This window comes from Vigna umbellata, chromosome 7 (assembly GCF_029865625.1).
Source record: "Vigna umbellata cultivar VRB3 chromosome 7, Vumbellata_1.0, whole genome shotgun sequence".
NCBI classification, from domain to species: Eukaryota; Viridiplantae; Streptophyta; class Magnoliopsida; order Fabales; family Fabaceae; genus Vigna; species Vigna umbellata.
Window position 1 is genome coordinate 25,638,620 of NC_142171.1, and position 17,849 is coordinate 25,656,468.

Here is a 17,849-nt window from a genome sequence, read left to right on the forward strand (position 1 = left end):
GTTCAGGATACTACTGCTAATACATGGAAAAAGGGTAATGAGCAAAGCAAAACAAACACTTCTCAAATATATGTATGACGGTAATGTAAAAATCAAGAAGAATAATACAATTTCATGCAAAGTTAATCAACCCAACACAACATGCATTGCCTTTAAAAATAATTGAAATAATAGAGAAGAAAATTTCAGATCAAATATGAAAAACTGTACAAATGCTTCTGCCAAGACAGAATTGTCCCCTTCTTAGACAATACTCATTGTAACCAAGTCTCATAAATTCATGTAACACCTCATAAGCCCTTATAATTTCCAATTAAAATTGCAACTTATACGAATTAACATGGCTTTTGCTTCACCCAAATGAAACTACTGTTAAACTGTTTTTCGTCGCACAAAAACAGAACAAACTAAGTTTCCCCACTAATGAAGTATAGGGACAACCTAGGTATCAATCCAAAGACTCGGCTAAAATTAAGTCTAAAGTGTAGAGTTAAATCTTGTATTTATTTACTATCTAATAACTACTAAAGCAAGGTGGGGAAATGAAATATGAAACAATGAAATTAAAGAGAAAAGAATAAAGGAATCAAATCTGTATGAAAGAAAAAAAATCAAGAAATAAAATGCAAAGAAATAAAAACAAAACTGGAACCTAATCTAACTTGTGAAATAACTGCATAACAAAACAGAACCTAACTAAAATGAGAACTGAGTGCAATTAAAACTCACCTAATACAGCAAAATGAAACTAAAACTAAAACTGAACAAGATTCTAAGAGTAGACAGTTCAACATCTAATCTACTAAACTTAGTCTATTCATAGGAAAACAAAAATCAAAGGAAAATTAAAATGCAATACAGATCACTCTAACCTAATCTATATATCACCAGAAATCAACCAATAACAGAATTTAGAATTGAAACAAATCAAAAACAGTACCTAAATTCTAAAAACAGTATCACAATAAAAAAAACAGAATTGAAGTCATAGGTGAATTGCACATTGAACTGAATAAAAGAGTGCTTAGAGCTCTCAGGAAGACATCCTGATAATATGAATTCCAATACAGGATATTCTAAGTCATATTTCAGAACTGTAAATTGACTCTTTCCACTAATTTTTCCAATCAATGTTCATTAACCTATTCATCAATCTAAAATGCACAAACAAATTCAAGAAACACATATTTGAATCAATTTTTATGCATTGGACTGTTCTCTGTCTCGAGAAGACATCTCGATGAAGAATGCTCGCTACGGAGACATTTAATTCCAAACGGAACCATAAAATTGCAGAGTTACAGAATCCAAATCATTTTCTCAACACATAACAAGTACAGAAATCAAAAACAAAGAACAAAATCGAAACATAAATAAGAACAGAACAAGAACACAAAATCAACTTTATTAACATGAAAAGAAAATTTTACAAACTACCGGAAATCACCAAGACTCTCGCGGCCTGTCACCCTCGCGATCGTCTCAACAAAATCCAAAAGTCGAGAACTCTACTTCTACGAAAGCGGAAAGGAACCCTAACCTAAAGAGCTTAGAACTATGAACAGAGAGTGTATCTCAAAGTGTGTCCAGTATTCTATTTACAAGGTGAAAGCCCTTTTTATAGGGTCAGAAAAACAAAAGAAAACGAAAGAGGGAAAAGGAAAGGGGAAAAAGAAAAATGGGAGATGGAGAACCTTGCTGTGACGCTTCGAGCTCTCCACGTGGCAGCTCCGGTCAGCTCTTCTTTCTCACTGGTCAGCTCCAGTCGTCTTCTTCTCTTTATCTTCACCGGTCAGCTATCCAGGAAGCTCTTCTCCTTTGGGCAGGGTTGATCTTCTCCCTTCTCTCTCTTCACTCATGGGAGCCCTAGCTTAGCTCGAAGGTTCTTTTCTTTTACTCAAATGCACGAAGACTTCTTCATTTTGCCAAAATGATTTGCAAACCTGAGACCCCCAATGACAGCCTCTGAAACGCAACGTTTCATTAAAGGAGAATTGGCCCAATTGTTGCTCCCTGCTGTTCAATAGATTCAGCCACAAAATAGCCCAAAGATGGATCAGAGCTCAGTGTTTCTGCTGGCTGTTCAAGCCCAAACCAGATCCTAAAATAATAAAAGAGTTAGAAAAAAAAAATATTATGAGATTAAAACCTATTTAAAACCAAACATTTTTATTAAAAGAATTTCAAAAACATACTAATTTCCTAATTATTATCAAAGATTAAAAATTACATCTAAAAACCTATTTTTAACTAAAATTTTACAAAACTAAAGAATTAAGAGAAAAACATAAAACTAGCCTAATTCTAAGAAATTAAAAACTAAAGAAATCTAAGAAATGATTTTTAACAGAGAAAAATATGTAAATCTAGAGTGTTATCAACTACCAATAACGTACATAATCCTGAAAGCAAACCATAAAAGTTCTCAAAGCAGTGGTGAACAAAGAATCATACCAGGGTCATCAAAGAAGCAACCAATTCCGGTTGTTGAGATTCCAATAGCATGTGCTTCAAGGTACAACACCTGTCCAAGGACTCCAGTTTCCCAAAATAATCGTGATCATTCCCACCCACCAGAGTGGCTCCAAGAGATAATAATACCCACCAAAACCTACAAAATGGCAAAGAAAACAAAATCATGTATAACCAAATACAAGCAGAACATATGGCAGAACTGATTTCTTCACAAATTTCACAACCACCCCCAAGGCATGTACAAGCAGTGAGTTTTTCATTGTTCAGTTCTAAAGAATTTAAGAACCCAGCAAACTCAAGTTCAAGTTCTAATCCTAAATCAGTACAAACATTTTCAAAATCAGCCAAATCAACTTTCACATCATCAAAAACTGCATGTCTATCATCGTGAGCATCTGATTCCTCATCAAAAAGTGCATTTAAATATGTGGAATCATCAAAAACACTAAATGCAGGTATATGAACTCTATCGTAGCCGGAGGGACTTCGGAGCGGGGTTCTCGCCGTGGTTCGAAACTGCGTCGTGAAACTCTCCCGCGCCGTTGTTGGCGTGGTTCCGTGAAGGTCCAATTCCGATCTCAAGCGCAGACTTGGGGAGCGCGGGTTTGCGGGGTTGTGGTGGTGGAGCTAGCGGCTTGAGGGAGCAGGTGGGGAGTGAGAATCGGTTGCGATTGGTCCTGGATCCAAGGCGGTGGGGGCGGGAGTCGAGGTCGGAATCAGGTTCGGCGGCAGCGGTGTTGATGCGCTGTGTTGGTGTGGTGGTTCTTGCCGCTGGCTCCCCATTTCAAGAATGGAAGGGCGAACTTGTGCAGAGGCTGGGACTTCACCGGAGGCTACGGCGGTGCGGTGGACATTCGGAAACGCAGAAAGCTCTGGAAGCTGGGGGAGGATTGTGTATTTCGAAACTGTGTTGTTGGGAATGAGAGTAAGAAAATGGGGGAAAAGGAAGAAGAGAAGAGGAACACAGATAAAAACGCTCACGGAATGTTTCATTCGAAGAGGGAAACTAAACCCTTTAATCCAATTTCTTGAGCCCTTTACTGGCGGCCCACATCCTTCGGAAGATCCTTCAATAAAAAAGATTACCGATGGCCTATAGGCCTTCGGTAAATACCCGCCGGTAATTTTAACATTTCTTGTAGTGATATATATATATATATATATATATAATTAAGAGGATTTTTATTGTGTCATTTGGATAATTGAGTTTCTTAATTAGAGTAGGGACAAGAACATATGTTTTTGGATTGGAGAATGTTAACCAATGTCCTTAGGATATTGTTTCAAGTATCTTTGATTTTATTATATTTATATTAAAATTTTCAATAATTAAATTAAAATAGTATAAACGCATATAACATAATAGATTTCTAAAGATAAATATTTATTTTATCTTTTATTCTTATAATATTTTTTAAACACAAAAACAATTATTTTAGAATTGTTTAACGTCTTTATCAATAAGTAAGTAAAAATATCTTTCTAACGTTTAAATACTGTATTTTAATGAAAGCTTGAAATGTGAAAATCTGAAAGATTTTAAAAGATGAATGCTTCAAACGTTTGAAAGGAATGGTCTTTAATTTTTGGGGAAAAAAAAAGAACGTCTCTTTAATTTGGGTGTTGCTCCCTCCACCCCCACACATCTCTTCCTCCACCTCCCCTTTACTATTTTGCCCCTTCCTCCACCTTTCCTTTACTATTTTGCCCCTCAGTAAAATTTTATTTTTAAAATTGTTGTTTTTTAATTTTATTCATTTATAACATATTTCACTGATAACCTACGTAGTTTCTTGTATGAGTAAAATATTTTTCTACAAAGCTTGGTGATCGTGAAAAGAATTATCAAACAATCTTCTTCTTGTTCTCGGTGCAGTACGTGGTGCAGTGCGTTTATGGTGTAGTGTCCTTGTCGTGGTTCCTCTCCAGGTACGTAGTCATAATCCTTCCAATAATCCTAAACCCTAAATCCTTCCATACTTCCAATAATCCTTTTAATATCCAAGCCTATAATCCTTGCATGAGCCGCAAAAACGTAGTAAAATAAAAACGAAACGTAAAAGGAACACTGCCTATGGACGGATGACATCCTTCAACGGATGTCAACATCCGTTTAAGGCAAAACGGATGTCGACATCCGTTTTGCCTTCAACGGATGTTGATATCCGTTGAAGGATGTCATCCGTCCAGAGGCAGTGTTCCTTTTACGTTTCGTTTTTATTTTATTTGTTTATTTTATTTACAGTAATTTATATTTAAATTTATAATTTTAAATGTTATATATGGTTAGTTTTTAAACGTAATAATTTTGTTAAAATATGAATTTGTTAAAATATGAATTTGTTATAGGTGGAGAAGAAGCTTAACGGAAGAGAGAAAGGTAAACGAAAATGGAAGAGAGGAAGAGGTGCAGAGGGAAGTAAATCAGAAGTTTTAAATAAATTAAAATATTAAAATAATAAAAATAAAAAATTTTAACTTTTGAGGATATAATTGTCATTTTAGAAGGATATAATTGGCATTTTAGAAAATTGGGGAGGTGGAGGAAGAGACGTGTGGGGGTGGAGGGAGTAACACCCCTTTAATTTTTGCCAAAATGAAAAGTGTAAGAGCCTGAAAATGTAAGGCTACTGGGCCCTGCAGCCTGGTCCAAGAAGCTAAGGGCACTAGGATCTCAGAAGATGTCTCATTTTTCCAGTTTTGAGTTCATTTTTCCAGTTCCCCTTTCTCTCTCTAAACTTATCTCCATTTTCTCCTTCTTGCTCTGCCTTCTCTTTATCCTTGCACTCATTTGAACCGTTGAAATTTCAAATAGGTGGTGTTCTTTCGCTCACGGAGTTGAGAGCTTCCCTTCTATCCGATTAGATTTCTATTTGGACGGGTAAGTCAGTTTCTCCACTTTTTCTTGAATTAGGGCATGCAACTTTACTGGTTGCATGGTGCTCCTTTTGATTCTCTGTCTATTCTAGCTCTAAGAGCTGTTTCCATCACCATTTAGGTGGTTGTAGGGCACTGTTTAGGTTTTCTCTGTGAAGACACGGTTAGGGCACTCTAGTTGACTATACTACTCAACTTCAAGGTAAGGGGAGCTAATTATTTTTGTATGAATTTATTTTATAAAAATATATGCATATGAATGTTGAACTGGTGTGATCTTGTGAAACTGTTTTATGACTTTTATTGTATTGGGTGTTATAACTGAAACTGTGAAATTGTGCATGTTGTGATGTGATGAATTTAATATGTTTTGAATGAGTTTGTTGGCTGAAAATGATCTTGTTGGAAGGTCTGGAGTAAGGGTTCTGTAATAGCATGTATATAGGTATTAAATAGATGTACAGGTACTGTTTGAGGTTGCTCTGAGAGGAAGTGAAAATATTAAAATTAGGCATTTCAGATTTAGAGCATAAGAGAACATGGTAGATAATTTAAATAAATTAATTGTTAATTATTGAGAGCCTTTCTTTGTTGGTAGGATAGAGAACCTTAAAAACCTGAGTTGGCACATCCCTGATCATAGAGCTGCCCTGGCCTGGTCCAATCAGTTGTGACTAGTCATATGTGCTGGCGTCGAAGGTGAGTTTGATGCATTCAGACATCTGGGTCCTCTCCGGTGACCAATTGGGAAAAAGAAAGATCTCTACTAGGATGAAAATAAAATAAAACAAGTTGATTGTAGATGCATAAAGTTATCATGTTTTAATTTCTAGTCAATTATAACTTTAGGAATCAGTCACTGTGTGTTTGAAATTTAAAGTAAGGATCATATATATATATATATATATATATATATATATATATATATATATATATATATATATATATATATATATATATATATATAATAAAGTAAGGATAGTCATTTCTTATATTGAAACGTGAGTGTTAATCAATAATTATATTACTTGTAGGTATGTATAAATTGATGCATTTTATGAGTTGTGGGTTAGTTGGAGTTGTTTGGTTCTTGGTATTGATTAACTTAGATTCAATTGTGGAGATGTTATTTTTATAATTTGTGAGTGGTGAGTAATGTATATTGTTGAGATTGTGTATATGTTGATTGTGGCAGAAAGTATATGATTACAAAGTGATGAAAGTATGATCCAAGTTGTAAATCAAGTTCCATCTGTGTAGGATGTCTTGGTGAGATCCTTAGTGTAGAATGATTGCATGGTAGCTCAGTCTTGGGGGTTTTCCTGACGCTCCAATGGTCTTTCATTCTCAAGTAGAGAGGATTGATCCATGTGGTGAGGAGTAGCAGGAGGTCCTAGTCTTGGAGGCTTCCAATATGCTCCAGGGCGCGGAACGGATTAACCTCGTGAGTGTGGTAGGGTGGAACCCATTGGCAACGGCTTTGCAAAGCAGTAGAGGTCACCACGAGTGCATAACCCGCCATAGCTCGGCAATCATTCTGGTCCGGACGTGTCGGTCTATAAAGCAATGAGTCTTGTGATGTCAATGTACCATGTTTGAGTGACTTTTGCATGTCGTGTGTGATTGAATAACATGATTTTTATCTAGCTCACCCTTGCTTGTTTGTATTGCTTGTGTATGTTTCTTCTTGCGATGATCATCCATTTGGATGGGAGCATATGGTGAGGAGGTTCCTTTAGAGACGGCTTTGGATGTTGAGGACAATGCTGTCGCCTAATCTCCGGTGGTGTTATTAGTTATTCCTGAAATTTGGGATACCGTTTTTCCTTCCAGCTTATATTTAGATCTCTTTAGAGTTTAAATTTAAATTTTGAAGCTATCTTGAAGATGACTGTAATTCTAATTACTCTCAACTGATTTCCTATATTATGCATGTGACGTCTTTATTATATATGGTTTCTATATAATTGGGATGCTCAAAAAGCGTCTCTTTAAAATTTCTAGCATTTTTCTAAATTTTTCTGTGATAGAAAATTTGCAATTTTTATGAAAAAAAAAATCCTCTTTCTTCGTATTGCTTTTTGTCAATCTTTTAAATTATTTTTTTTGTTTTAAATTTGTATGAATGATAAATAGAATGATAAAAAAATTCAATTTTATTTCATTTTTCATATTATTGGTTTTGTTTCTGCTTAGTTGGATTGAGAAAAACAAACCACATATAATCAGTTTTGAACTTGAAGATTGATTGAATATATGAGTTTTATCCATATTCTTTTTTTAACGTTTAATTATATTATAAGTTTTAGTAACATTAAAATGAAAGCAAAATAGTTAAAAAGAAAAATAAAGCCTTAAAATTATCTTATCATTTCATTATTTTTTTTAATTTTTTGTGTGTATCAAATAAATTATCAATTAATATAACACTTATGAATATATTTATCCTCTTATAATAAAGTAAAAACTACATTAATAATTATTGATGTCATAATTCATTTAATGTCACAATTAATTATGAAATTTTGTAAATTTTAATGTTTATTAATTATTCTTAGAATATCTCAATACAATAACAAATAAATAATAAACTAATAAGAAAATAACATGAATATTATATAAAATATTGTCAAAAATATATTTTTTTCTTATTCTTAACCAGTGTCCAAGACACTAATTAGGAGTATCCTTTTAGATTTTGTATGGCATTACTTATTTCAAAAAAATAAAGAAAAAAACATTTGAACTAAAAACAAAAATATCTGAAGCAGGAGTCTTTCATCCTACACCTTATTTTTTTCTCCCTGCACCCCCATAATTTTCAATATCCTATTTTAACCCTGCAAATTTTTCAATAAATTTGAGTGTAGCTCTCTCATGTCTCCCTCTGCACCTCAATCCTCTCCTTTCATGTTTTCCTAACGAGATTCACAAAACCAGAGCTCCATTGACGCTGGAAATGGGAACGATCATGAGGAGATGCAGGCTTCCATGGAAGATGGTCGGCGGGTCGAAACCCACCGCTCACCGGAATCGAAGATGGTGAAGGCTTCGTCGGCGGGTCGTCCTTTTAAAAAAAACGAAATACTTTTTAAAACACTTATTTCAGAATTTTGTTTTTCTCTGGTTTCAGATGATATTTTCCGGATCTTACCGCGACATCAATACAAAAGATAATAAAAGGTTATATTAATAAGAGATAATTTGAAAGAAAAAAACAAGAATAATATGACACGTTTACATTCTTCATAATTTAAATCAAACATGTTAAAGGGCCATTTGCATAGTTGAGTGGACTTTAGGATGTTTTCAGTCAAAACCTTCAAGTAGCAAGATGGGTAAAGCAACACAATCTATAGCTTAAAAGGAATTAAGAACTCAACATGAGGTCATTAGAAAGGTAAATTGTTTTCATGCAAATTAATCACGTTTATTGTTAGTTTAGGCACTAAAAGGACGTTGTTGGCTGGTTTCCTTCAATATTTCATATGTTGACAAAAGTAGACAAAAATATATGTTGACAAAAGGAGAAGGCAGTTGGAATTTGAGGTAGAAGATCATGTATTCTTACGAGTAACGCCAACTACAGGAATCGAAAGAGCTATCAAGATGAGGAAACTGACACCTAAATTTCTTGGACGATATCAAATTCTCAAAAAGATTGGACCAGTGACTTATGAGATAGTGCTACCACCTCAATTGACAAATTTGCATAACGTTTTTCATGTATCCCAACTAAGGAAGTATATTCTAGATCCAAAGCATGTGTTGGAAGTTGATGAGATTTAGGTCAAGGAGAATTTAACAATGGAGGTTAGACCGGTGCAAGTACCAGATGTTCTAATGAAAAAGCTAAGAGGAAAAGAAATTCGCACGGTAAAGCTACTTTGGAATGAAGACACACAGGAAATGACTTGGGAATTAGAGGAATTTATGAGAAAATAATATCCATATCTCTTTTGTTAAATAGTCAATTTTCGAGGACGAAATTTTTTGTTGTTTGAGAGATTATAAGACCCTTGAAAATAGCTTTAATTAAGATGCTAGATTTTTTTAGAAATATGAAAAAAAAATATGTATAAATGCTACAATAAAATACATACAGTAAAATGCTACAGTGAAATATGTATGGTGCTACAGTGAGAATATCTCGTGAATCATGTGTTGTTACAGTACTGCTACAGTAAAAATGTAGTACAAGCTACAGTGCTGCTACAGTGAAATGTAGTTCTGCTACAGTACTGTTATAGTAACCCTAACTTCAACTATAAATAGGGATGAGGAAATGAAGTTTTTCACGAGGAGAGTGAAACTAAGAGTTTCATAGAAAATAAGAAGATTTTAGGGATAGAATCTGAGTTGTAGAGAAGGTAGCAAGAGTTTCTGAAGAAGTGCTCTTTAGTTAGGAAGAAGAGAGAATCAAGTAAGAGGAGCTAACATTTCTATCCTTTTATATTAATGATTTAATATTGTCCATGCCTTGAATTTTTGGTGTATGTCTATGTGTTGGTTGTATAACTATTTATGCCTTTAATTTATGTGTTAGTATTGTTAATGAAAAATTATGTCGTTATTTTGAATCTGTGAATAAGAAATTTGTTAAGAACTAGTTTTGGAACACTTTGGCTAGGAAACACTTGGTACTTAAGTTGTCCATTGTGATGCACCTCTCTTTCCTAGAAGTCTACTCGACGAATTTTTAACTTAATTCTTACTGAACAGATTATGTGCTGTTAATTTATTTTGTAATAATACTCAATTAATATGAAATATGTGATGAATGCATTCTATTATGTTGAATATGTGAACTATAAAAATGTTGGGATAAATACTCAATCAAATTGCGACATTTAAATTTTTGACCATGTTTTCAATTTTCGAAGCTACCTTAGTAAAACTCTAATTGCCACTTAGTCTATCGTTAGTTTAATCTGGAAATTGAATATATGGTTCATAAGACATAGTAATTAACTTTGACCGTCAGAATTTTTAATTTGAGGACTGTACTTAGAGGAAGTAATCTTATAATTTTGGGCAGAAGGACTATCACTTTATATCTCTCTCTAAGTTATCTTGGAGAAATCTAAATTCCCACATCGTTTACCATTAGATTAAGTTGAAATTTTGATAGATTATTACTATAAATTGACCACTCGGATTTGTAACTGAATGTATGTACTTAGAGGAATCAATTCCCTATTTTAGATAGAGTTGAAACCCACTTGAATGTTGTTCTTGAATTTGTCTAAGTAAAATCTCAATCTCTACCTAGTTAACCGTTAGTTAACCTAAAATTTGAATATGTAGTTACTAAGACATGTTGATGTATATTGATTGTTCAATTTTTTTTTTTAAATTAGGTCGTGTTTATTAAAGATCTCAAAATAATGTAGTTTTATGTTTGTGATGAGAAATTTCAATTTTTATTTTATTAATTCTTATATCATAATGAAATTCTTACCCTAGACTCTAGGTAAATTATGATTCAATTTACCCATTTAGATTTTCAACGTGGGACATGTATTAGGAACATAATTTTATGTAACGTCATAACAATTTAAATGGTTGATATATATATATATATATATATATATATATATATATATATATATATATATATATATATATATATATATATATATATATATATATTTCGATTGGTAAAATTATGTTGAGGTTGTATTCATTATGGGTAAGATAAGATTATAAGAAGAGCACGATATCTAATTATAGGTGTATCTGACTCGTTATGGGTATTGACACGGAAATGGGTTATTTCCAATTTACAATTAAAGAATGAATATGATTGATTTAGGTGGATGAGATGATATGATTTGTTGATTTTATGAAATGTTGGGGTGGATATAAAGAATCATTAATTATGAAATGATGTTTAAGTTTTTTCTACTACTGGAAGTAGTATATTTGGTTTATACCATAAGACCTTGATATAAGCAGAGTGACTCATGAGGCTTATGAAAGAAGACAGCGAGTGGTCTGACCATAAGGCTTTGACATAAACAAAATACTCATAAGTCTTTTAGAAGCAGGCAAAGAGTAGTCTTACCATAAGGCTTCGAAAAGTAAAACATAGTATACTTGTAAGGCTTAAGGAAGCATGTAGAGAGCAGTCTGAACATAAGGCTTTGTGAGTAAGCAAAATATACTTGTAAGGTTTATGGAAGCGAGAAGGATGATGAGAGAGACATGCTGGGAAAAACTTTCAGGGGTTTTTGTAAAAAGAATAAATTTGTATCAGAAAAATATGTTGTGTAAGACTTGTAAGTTTAATTTCAAACTTATGTTAAGTAGCGAAGACTATATTGTTTAAAGTTTGTAAGTTTGGAACCGTACTTTGAATCGAAATAAAGTTTTGGTTATTTTGATCAAATATCAAATTAAAATTTTTACTATTAGTAATACCCTTAAAATATTTGGGGTGTTACATAGTGAGAAATTGAAACATTTATGCCTAACTCTCTATAATAGATAAACATCTCACTCTCAATAGTAGATGTTTTATAGGGTGACAATCAATCTGCTATACAAATTGCTTCCTATTAAAATTTTCATCTATGTACAAAATACATAGATTGACTATTATTCCATTGTTAGAGAGAAGTTTTTACAAGACTTTATCGAGATTCAAGTGTGAATCTAATTAATTCTCACAAGTAAAAAAGTTGAATATCTCACATGGATAAAAACATAAACTTGTTGTCTTAATATTTTAAATTAAAAGTAATCTCTTATATAAATTGAATTTAGATTCAATTGGTATTGTTTGTGCCCTTAGCCAACTCTCCCCTAAAGACTCGTCAGAGCTATTAAAGTCAATAATTAACCTTAATTACCGACTCATACAAATATAGTATGATATTTGTATCAAAAGTTTTTTTGTTGACAAAAAAAAATGTCTTTAAAAACCCATCTAAGTATATTAAATTTATTCCTATATGCTCTAGTCTTCAACAAGTCGATATTGTTCTTACTCCAACCTTACACAATATTTGTTCTAAATTGGAAATGTTTGTCTCAATGGTACATTGTTAACTCAATATTGATATTTTTAAGTGCAGTTTGTGCAAACAGATCTATTCATAATCAAGTTTTTGCATGGTAGTATGAATTTCTTTTATTAATGTTAAATATTCATTTTTTTATAATATGTACTTAGCAATATGTAATATATAAAAATTAAGATTCTATGATTAAAATTTAAACATTGAATGCAATAGATAATGTTAAAAAAATTCACTAATTTATCCTCTGCACTTGAAGTTTTGTAAGTTTATTAGTGGGTAATATTTTAGGTTGGTTTATAGATTGACTTGGCTCGACATAATTCAGCTCGGGTAAAATTGCAGTATATTTTATATCATTGTTAAATTATAAATTATTATATGCAATAAATATTTCTCACGAAATTCAAATTTTAGTTATACTCAATTTTTTCGGAAAAATCTTCCTAAAAAATCAATTAAAAATTTCCGTAAAATAATAAATTAAAATTTATATTTATATCTCATGAATGAGTTAGGTAGAAGTGTGTGTGCAACATTGAATTAATAGAGTGGTACAATTAGTTATGTCGCATGTTCCTGGTTACAGAGTGGCACCATTACAACCATAGCCATTTGATATTTTGTTGTTGTTTGGATTGGGTCAATGTGTCGGCGTGACGTAGGTGTTTTAAATATTGAGAATCAAATAATATTATTAATAAATTTAAACGTAGGTGTTTAGAACTAGCACATTTTAAACATGTCAAGTTATAAGATTATTAATAAATTTATATTAAGATTAATTGCATCTTTCCTTAATTCACATCCTTGAAATGATTTAATATTGAAAATTAAATAAAAAAAAAGTTAAAAAGTTATGTTATTTTTAGTTTTTAAACAAATTGTGAATAAAAAATAAATTCATTTGATATTATATCCTCCTTCATGGTCATCAAACGCAAACTATGTTGCCGTTTTCATTGTCATTCTTTCATTTTTCTTCCCTCGTCTTTTTTATTGTCGACATTTTATGTTGTCGTGTTATCACGGTAAGTCTTTCTTTCCTTTTCATTCTGAGAAGAGAGAAGTTTATTATCTCATTTTTTTTTCTTGTTTCATAATTTTTTCTTCTTAATGTAAGTATTTTTTAATGTTTTTAATTCAATGTGAAATGAGAAAGGTGATAATAACTTTGTTTATTGATGAAAAATACGTAGTTCTACCGTGATTTTAGAGTAAGAAATGCTAAAAAAAAATAAAAATGAAAAGGAATTAAAATAATAATTTTTTTTTAAAAAAATAATAGACTTGAATTTAAAAAAAATTGACATATAAAATAAAAAATATGGTTCATACGAAAAAAACTTAAAATTCTATTTTTTTTCTACCTAAATATACTTCGATTAAATAATCATTTCCTACCTTTCCGTACCGTTGCTCATTCAATTATACAGCCTGCACCAGTTACTAATAATGGAAGGCATTTTTTTATCATAAAAAATGACTAATAATGGAAGGCTGGAGACTTTACCATCACAAATTATTCACTTGTAAACGTAATGCAAAATGATTATGTTAACAGCCAAATTATTTTGATAAAACGTATAATTCTTAATATTCGTAAAAGTTTTATGTGATTCTTTTTTTAAGAAAAGATATTCATCAAATGAAAAATATTATGATTTGAATGCCATGCTTCTTAATTAGGATTCTTTTATTGATATAGAACTTAAAAAAGTGAGGTAAAATAGGTTGATATGAATATGTTTACCACTCATTCTTTTAGAACACATGAATGAATAAGAGAGATGGTAGGTTTAATTCTTTCTATTAGTGAGAAGAATTACAAGTTTAACTCTTTTACTTGTAAAAACATGCTAACAATAACATTTTTCGATCAGAATTTATTTTTCTAGACTAATAAATGATGCAATGCCACACAATATATTAATAAGTTTAAGTATGTTTTTGATTTTTAATTTTTTAGTAAAAAAATTGAAATTAATTTTTCTTTTACTTTAATTTAGTCTCTCAACTTTATAATAAATAGGTTTATTTTCTTTAATTAAATGTTATTAAATTTATTTATGTTCCAAATATATTTTATTTTATGATAACATTTCAACTATGTACATTATTTTGATACTTTGAACTTTAAATAAATTTAACAAAAATTGACTAAAAAATAAATTTACAATTCTAAATATAAAAACTAAATTAGTTTAATATTTCAAACATATTTAACCTATATTAATAAAATAAATAAATGACATGTTAAGGATTAAACAACAAATATACTAATTTTAAAAGCCTATAAAAAACACGAAATGAAACATGTGTGTAGTGACTTGTACTATTGTATACGTTTCTTTATTCTACTTATGTCAATCTTTTGGTTGGAATACACAAACATTAAAAAAAGGCTTGGTTATGTGTGCAGACATGGAATTAATTTCTTTTTATATAGTTGGAATTATGTAAGAATTTGACTTAGAATAGTGTGCAAATAAAAGGAGTTTGTTGTCCCAATCTTTAATTAGTTATTTTAAGGTTCAAAACCTTTACATGTGTAAAGGTTTGCGCCACTTTCAACGTTTGATACTGTAACTACTATTAGGAATCAACAAACTAAATTCCAAACACAACGTTAAAGTAATCATGATGACACAATATGACGTGCTGCCTTTTCTCATTTTACTTTATTTTTCAATGAAAAAGATAATAATATATACTTTATTATTCTTTATAATTGGTTGCATTATTGTTTTCATAGGTTATACTCGGATGTCGTGCCTTTTTTGATCCATAATTTATACCATGTTTGACTGTTTCGCTAGAATTTTGTTTTTCCTTTTTAACCTTTTAGTTTTATTAACTTGTAAGATTTGTACAATGTACTTTATCACCTGTACTTTATCACCTTTTTTAGTAGGTTGTCACTTATGTTAAACATTTTGCAATATAAATTTCACTTCATATAAGGGTAAAACATGTTTTTAGTTATTAATATATGAAGCTAATTTATTTTTTTGTTATATTTTGATCATTCTCTTTAAGAAATTTATAATTTTTCGTCATCCAAAACCAACGACGTTTAAAAGAAGCTGAGCTGGCTAACGGTGGAGTGTCATGTCATTTTTTTTCTGACACTGAGTTAATATGTCTAGCTTTTCTCCCTCCTTCACTGGCGTTATCTCAATGCCGCACTGCCAACACAATGTCGCACTGGCTAGCCACCATGCCGCCGTGAGGTCGCTGCCGTAGAAACCCTAATCGTCGCCATCCTCCATCACGCACCTCCACCATCAACACCCAAACACGAGCAACTTCATCGTGCCACCACCCAATGCGAGCTGTGCCATTACAAATTCAATCTCTCCACCACCACTCTCCCTTCATCATCGCGAGGCAGCCATCAAAACCTCGTCATCCTCCAAGCTCGCATCGGACCACCACCAAGAGCAATCATTCGTCGCCGTCGCGAGCCTCCACAGCCATAACCATCAGAATCGCAAAACCCTCAATCCTCTAGGAAACATGCACTGTGAGACTTTTTTCTACGCCGCAAGCAACGTCATTGAACATCCAAACGGCGAAGCTCCTTGCGACTTTCTCCTCCTGACCTATAAGACAAAACCCAGAAAACACAGCAGCCTAAAAAACCCCAAATCAAACCTAGAACAGAAACCCTAACGCATGCCTTAAGCTCGCACAACCCCAACAGCGCCTCACCACCTCCATCCGCGATGCCATCAAACCTGCAAGTAGACCCTAAATTAGAACCTCCAACGTGCTACTATAGGGAAGAAATTGCAACGCGTTTCTCCTTCACGAGAACAACCATCGTCCCTTCTTCATTAGCGTCGTCTCCTTCCTTGCATTTTCGGAAAACAACTTCGCTTCCTCCGTACCGACGACAACCTCTTCCTGTCAAGGCCTAGGCCGCCGAGGTCATTCTGGCCACAAGATTCGTCCACATGCTCTCTGATGCCATCGAAGCACTCCAGCACCTGTGCCTGCCTTCGTTCCCATGGTCCAAGTTCCCTTTTACCGACTTCTTCGCCATGATGGTCATGTTCTTCACTCTACGAGCATTAGATTAGGGTTGTTGTTTTAGGGAATGGGAGTGGGAAGAGAGAGGGCGTTGTGGCGAGGCTCCAAAAGAAGAGGGGCGGTTTTGGGGAGAAGATCGTGGGGGCTGAAGCGGTGGGAGAGGAAGTGGGAGAGAGGGGTGAAGTGAGGGTTGGCGTGGGAGGTGATAGGATTTGGATATCAGGGGCGTCGTGAAGTTCCTAGAAGAACTGCTAGCAGTGGCCGCAAGGGGCGGCGGAGACCGCGAAGGAGTCGAGGTGGATCTCGCCATGGAGGGCCAGGTTGGTGAGGAGGAACTGTCCGAAGATGGCTGAAGGAGTTGAGACGACGCCAGTGAGAGATGTAGAGAAGTTTCTGTAATATGGTCATGAACATATGGTTTTGGGGTAATGGGGTTAAAGCTATTTGTTAATTTGTTTGGACTATTTAATAAGAGAATGAAAGTTTATGTTAAGATACTTAACCGCTGTTAAGATCAATTCAAAAACAAATCTGTAAAACTCATTCAAAGATAGAGGTAAAATCTATTTAAACAAAATTTGAATGACTAAAGAAAGCTATAAATCAACTTAAAAATTAAAATCTTCAAGAAACTCAAAATTTCAATACTCAAAACCTACCAAAGCACTCTAAAACTAGGTTAAAGAAGGTAAAATTCTGAACTAAAACAGAAAGAAACTTGTAATGAAACTTCCCAAGCAAGTCTTAAATGTCTAAAGAAAAATAATAACAGTTTCAAAAGTCAGTAATTCTAAGAGATTCTAAAACTCACTAATGAAAGCCTAAAAGTACACTCAAACTAGTATATAAATGAGGACTGCACTAAATGCAATGCAGTAAAATGCAGTATAGCTTTGTAAACAAGTTTTAAATGTTAAAAGAAAGTTAAGAAACAACCTAAAACCTACCTCTCTACAAAAACTCAAAAATTGACTATTGAGAACCTAAAACTATGCTAGAGCTCTCAAATTATGAAAATTGCTCTAAACTAACGGATGAAACTGTAATGTAAATATCTAAGCATGTTTTAATAAGACTATTGAAAACTATGGTAACTAATGAAAATAGGAAAGAAATCAAAATCTACTTATGAAAACTGGAAAGATGCACTAGAAATGTCAAAAATTGCAAATTGCACTAAAGTAACCTAAGAATGTGCAATGTTCTTATCCTAACAAGAGTAAAGAATTTAAATGAAGCTAAGAAAGATGTCAAATTGTATCAAGTAGCTAAATATCAAAATTTGGCTACTTAAAACTTAAAAAGTGTACTAAATAGGTGAGAAAATGGGAATTCACCTAAAGTAACCTAACAATGTGCAATCTTCATATCCTAACAAGTTTAAAGTACTTAAATGAAGCTAAGAAACATGTCAAATAGGAAGAAGTACCTAAATCTCAA

The 17,849-nt window shown here is 32.6% G+C and overlaps 1 protein-coding gene across 1 annotated transcript; it reads right to left on the minus strand.

Annotated features, from left to right (window-relative positions):
• Positions 1-351: 351 nt before the first annotated feature.
• Positions 352-16,422, minus strand: LOC148195570 (uncharacterized). Its single transcript, XM_088095244.1, has 5 exons — positions 16,367-16,422; positions 16,032-16,114; positions 15,894-15,979; positions 2,455-3,102; positions 352-2,101 (listed from the first exon to the last, which is right to left on the minus strand). Exons 1-5 carry the CDS (start codon positions 16,420-16,422, stop codon positions 2,084-2,086), a joined length of 891 nt encoding a protein of 296 aa, XP_087951370.1. The 3' UTR covers positions 352-2,083.
• Between the last annotated feature and the right edge of the window lie 1,427 nt (positions 16,423-17,849).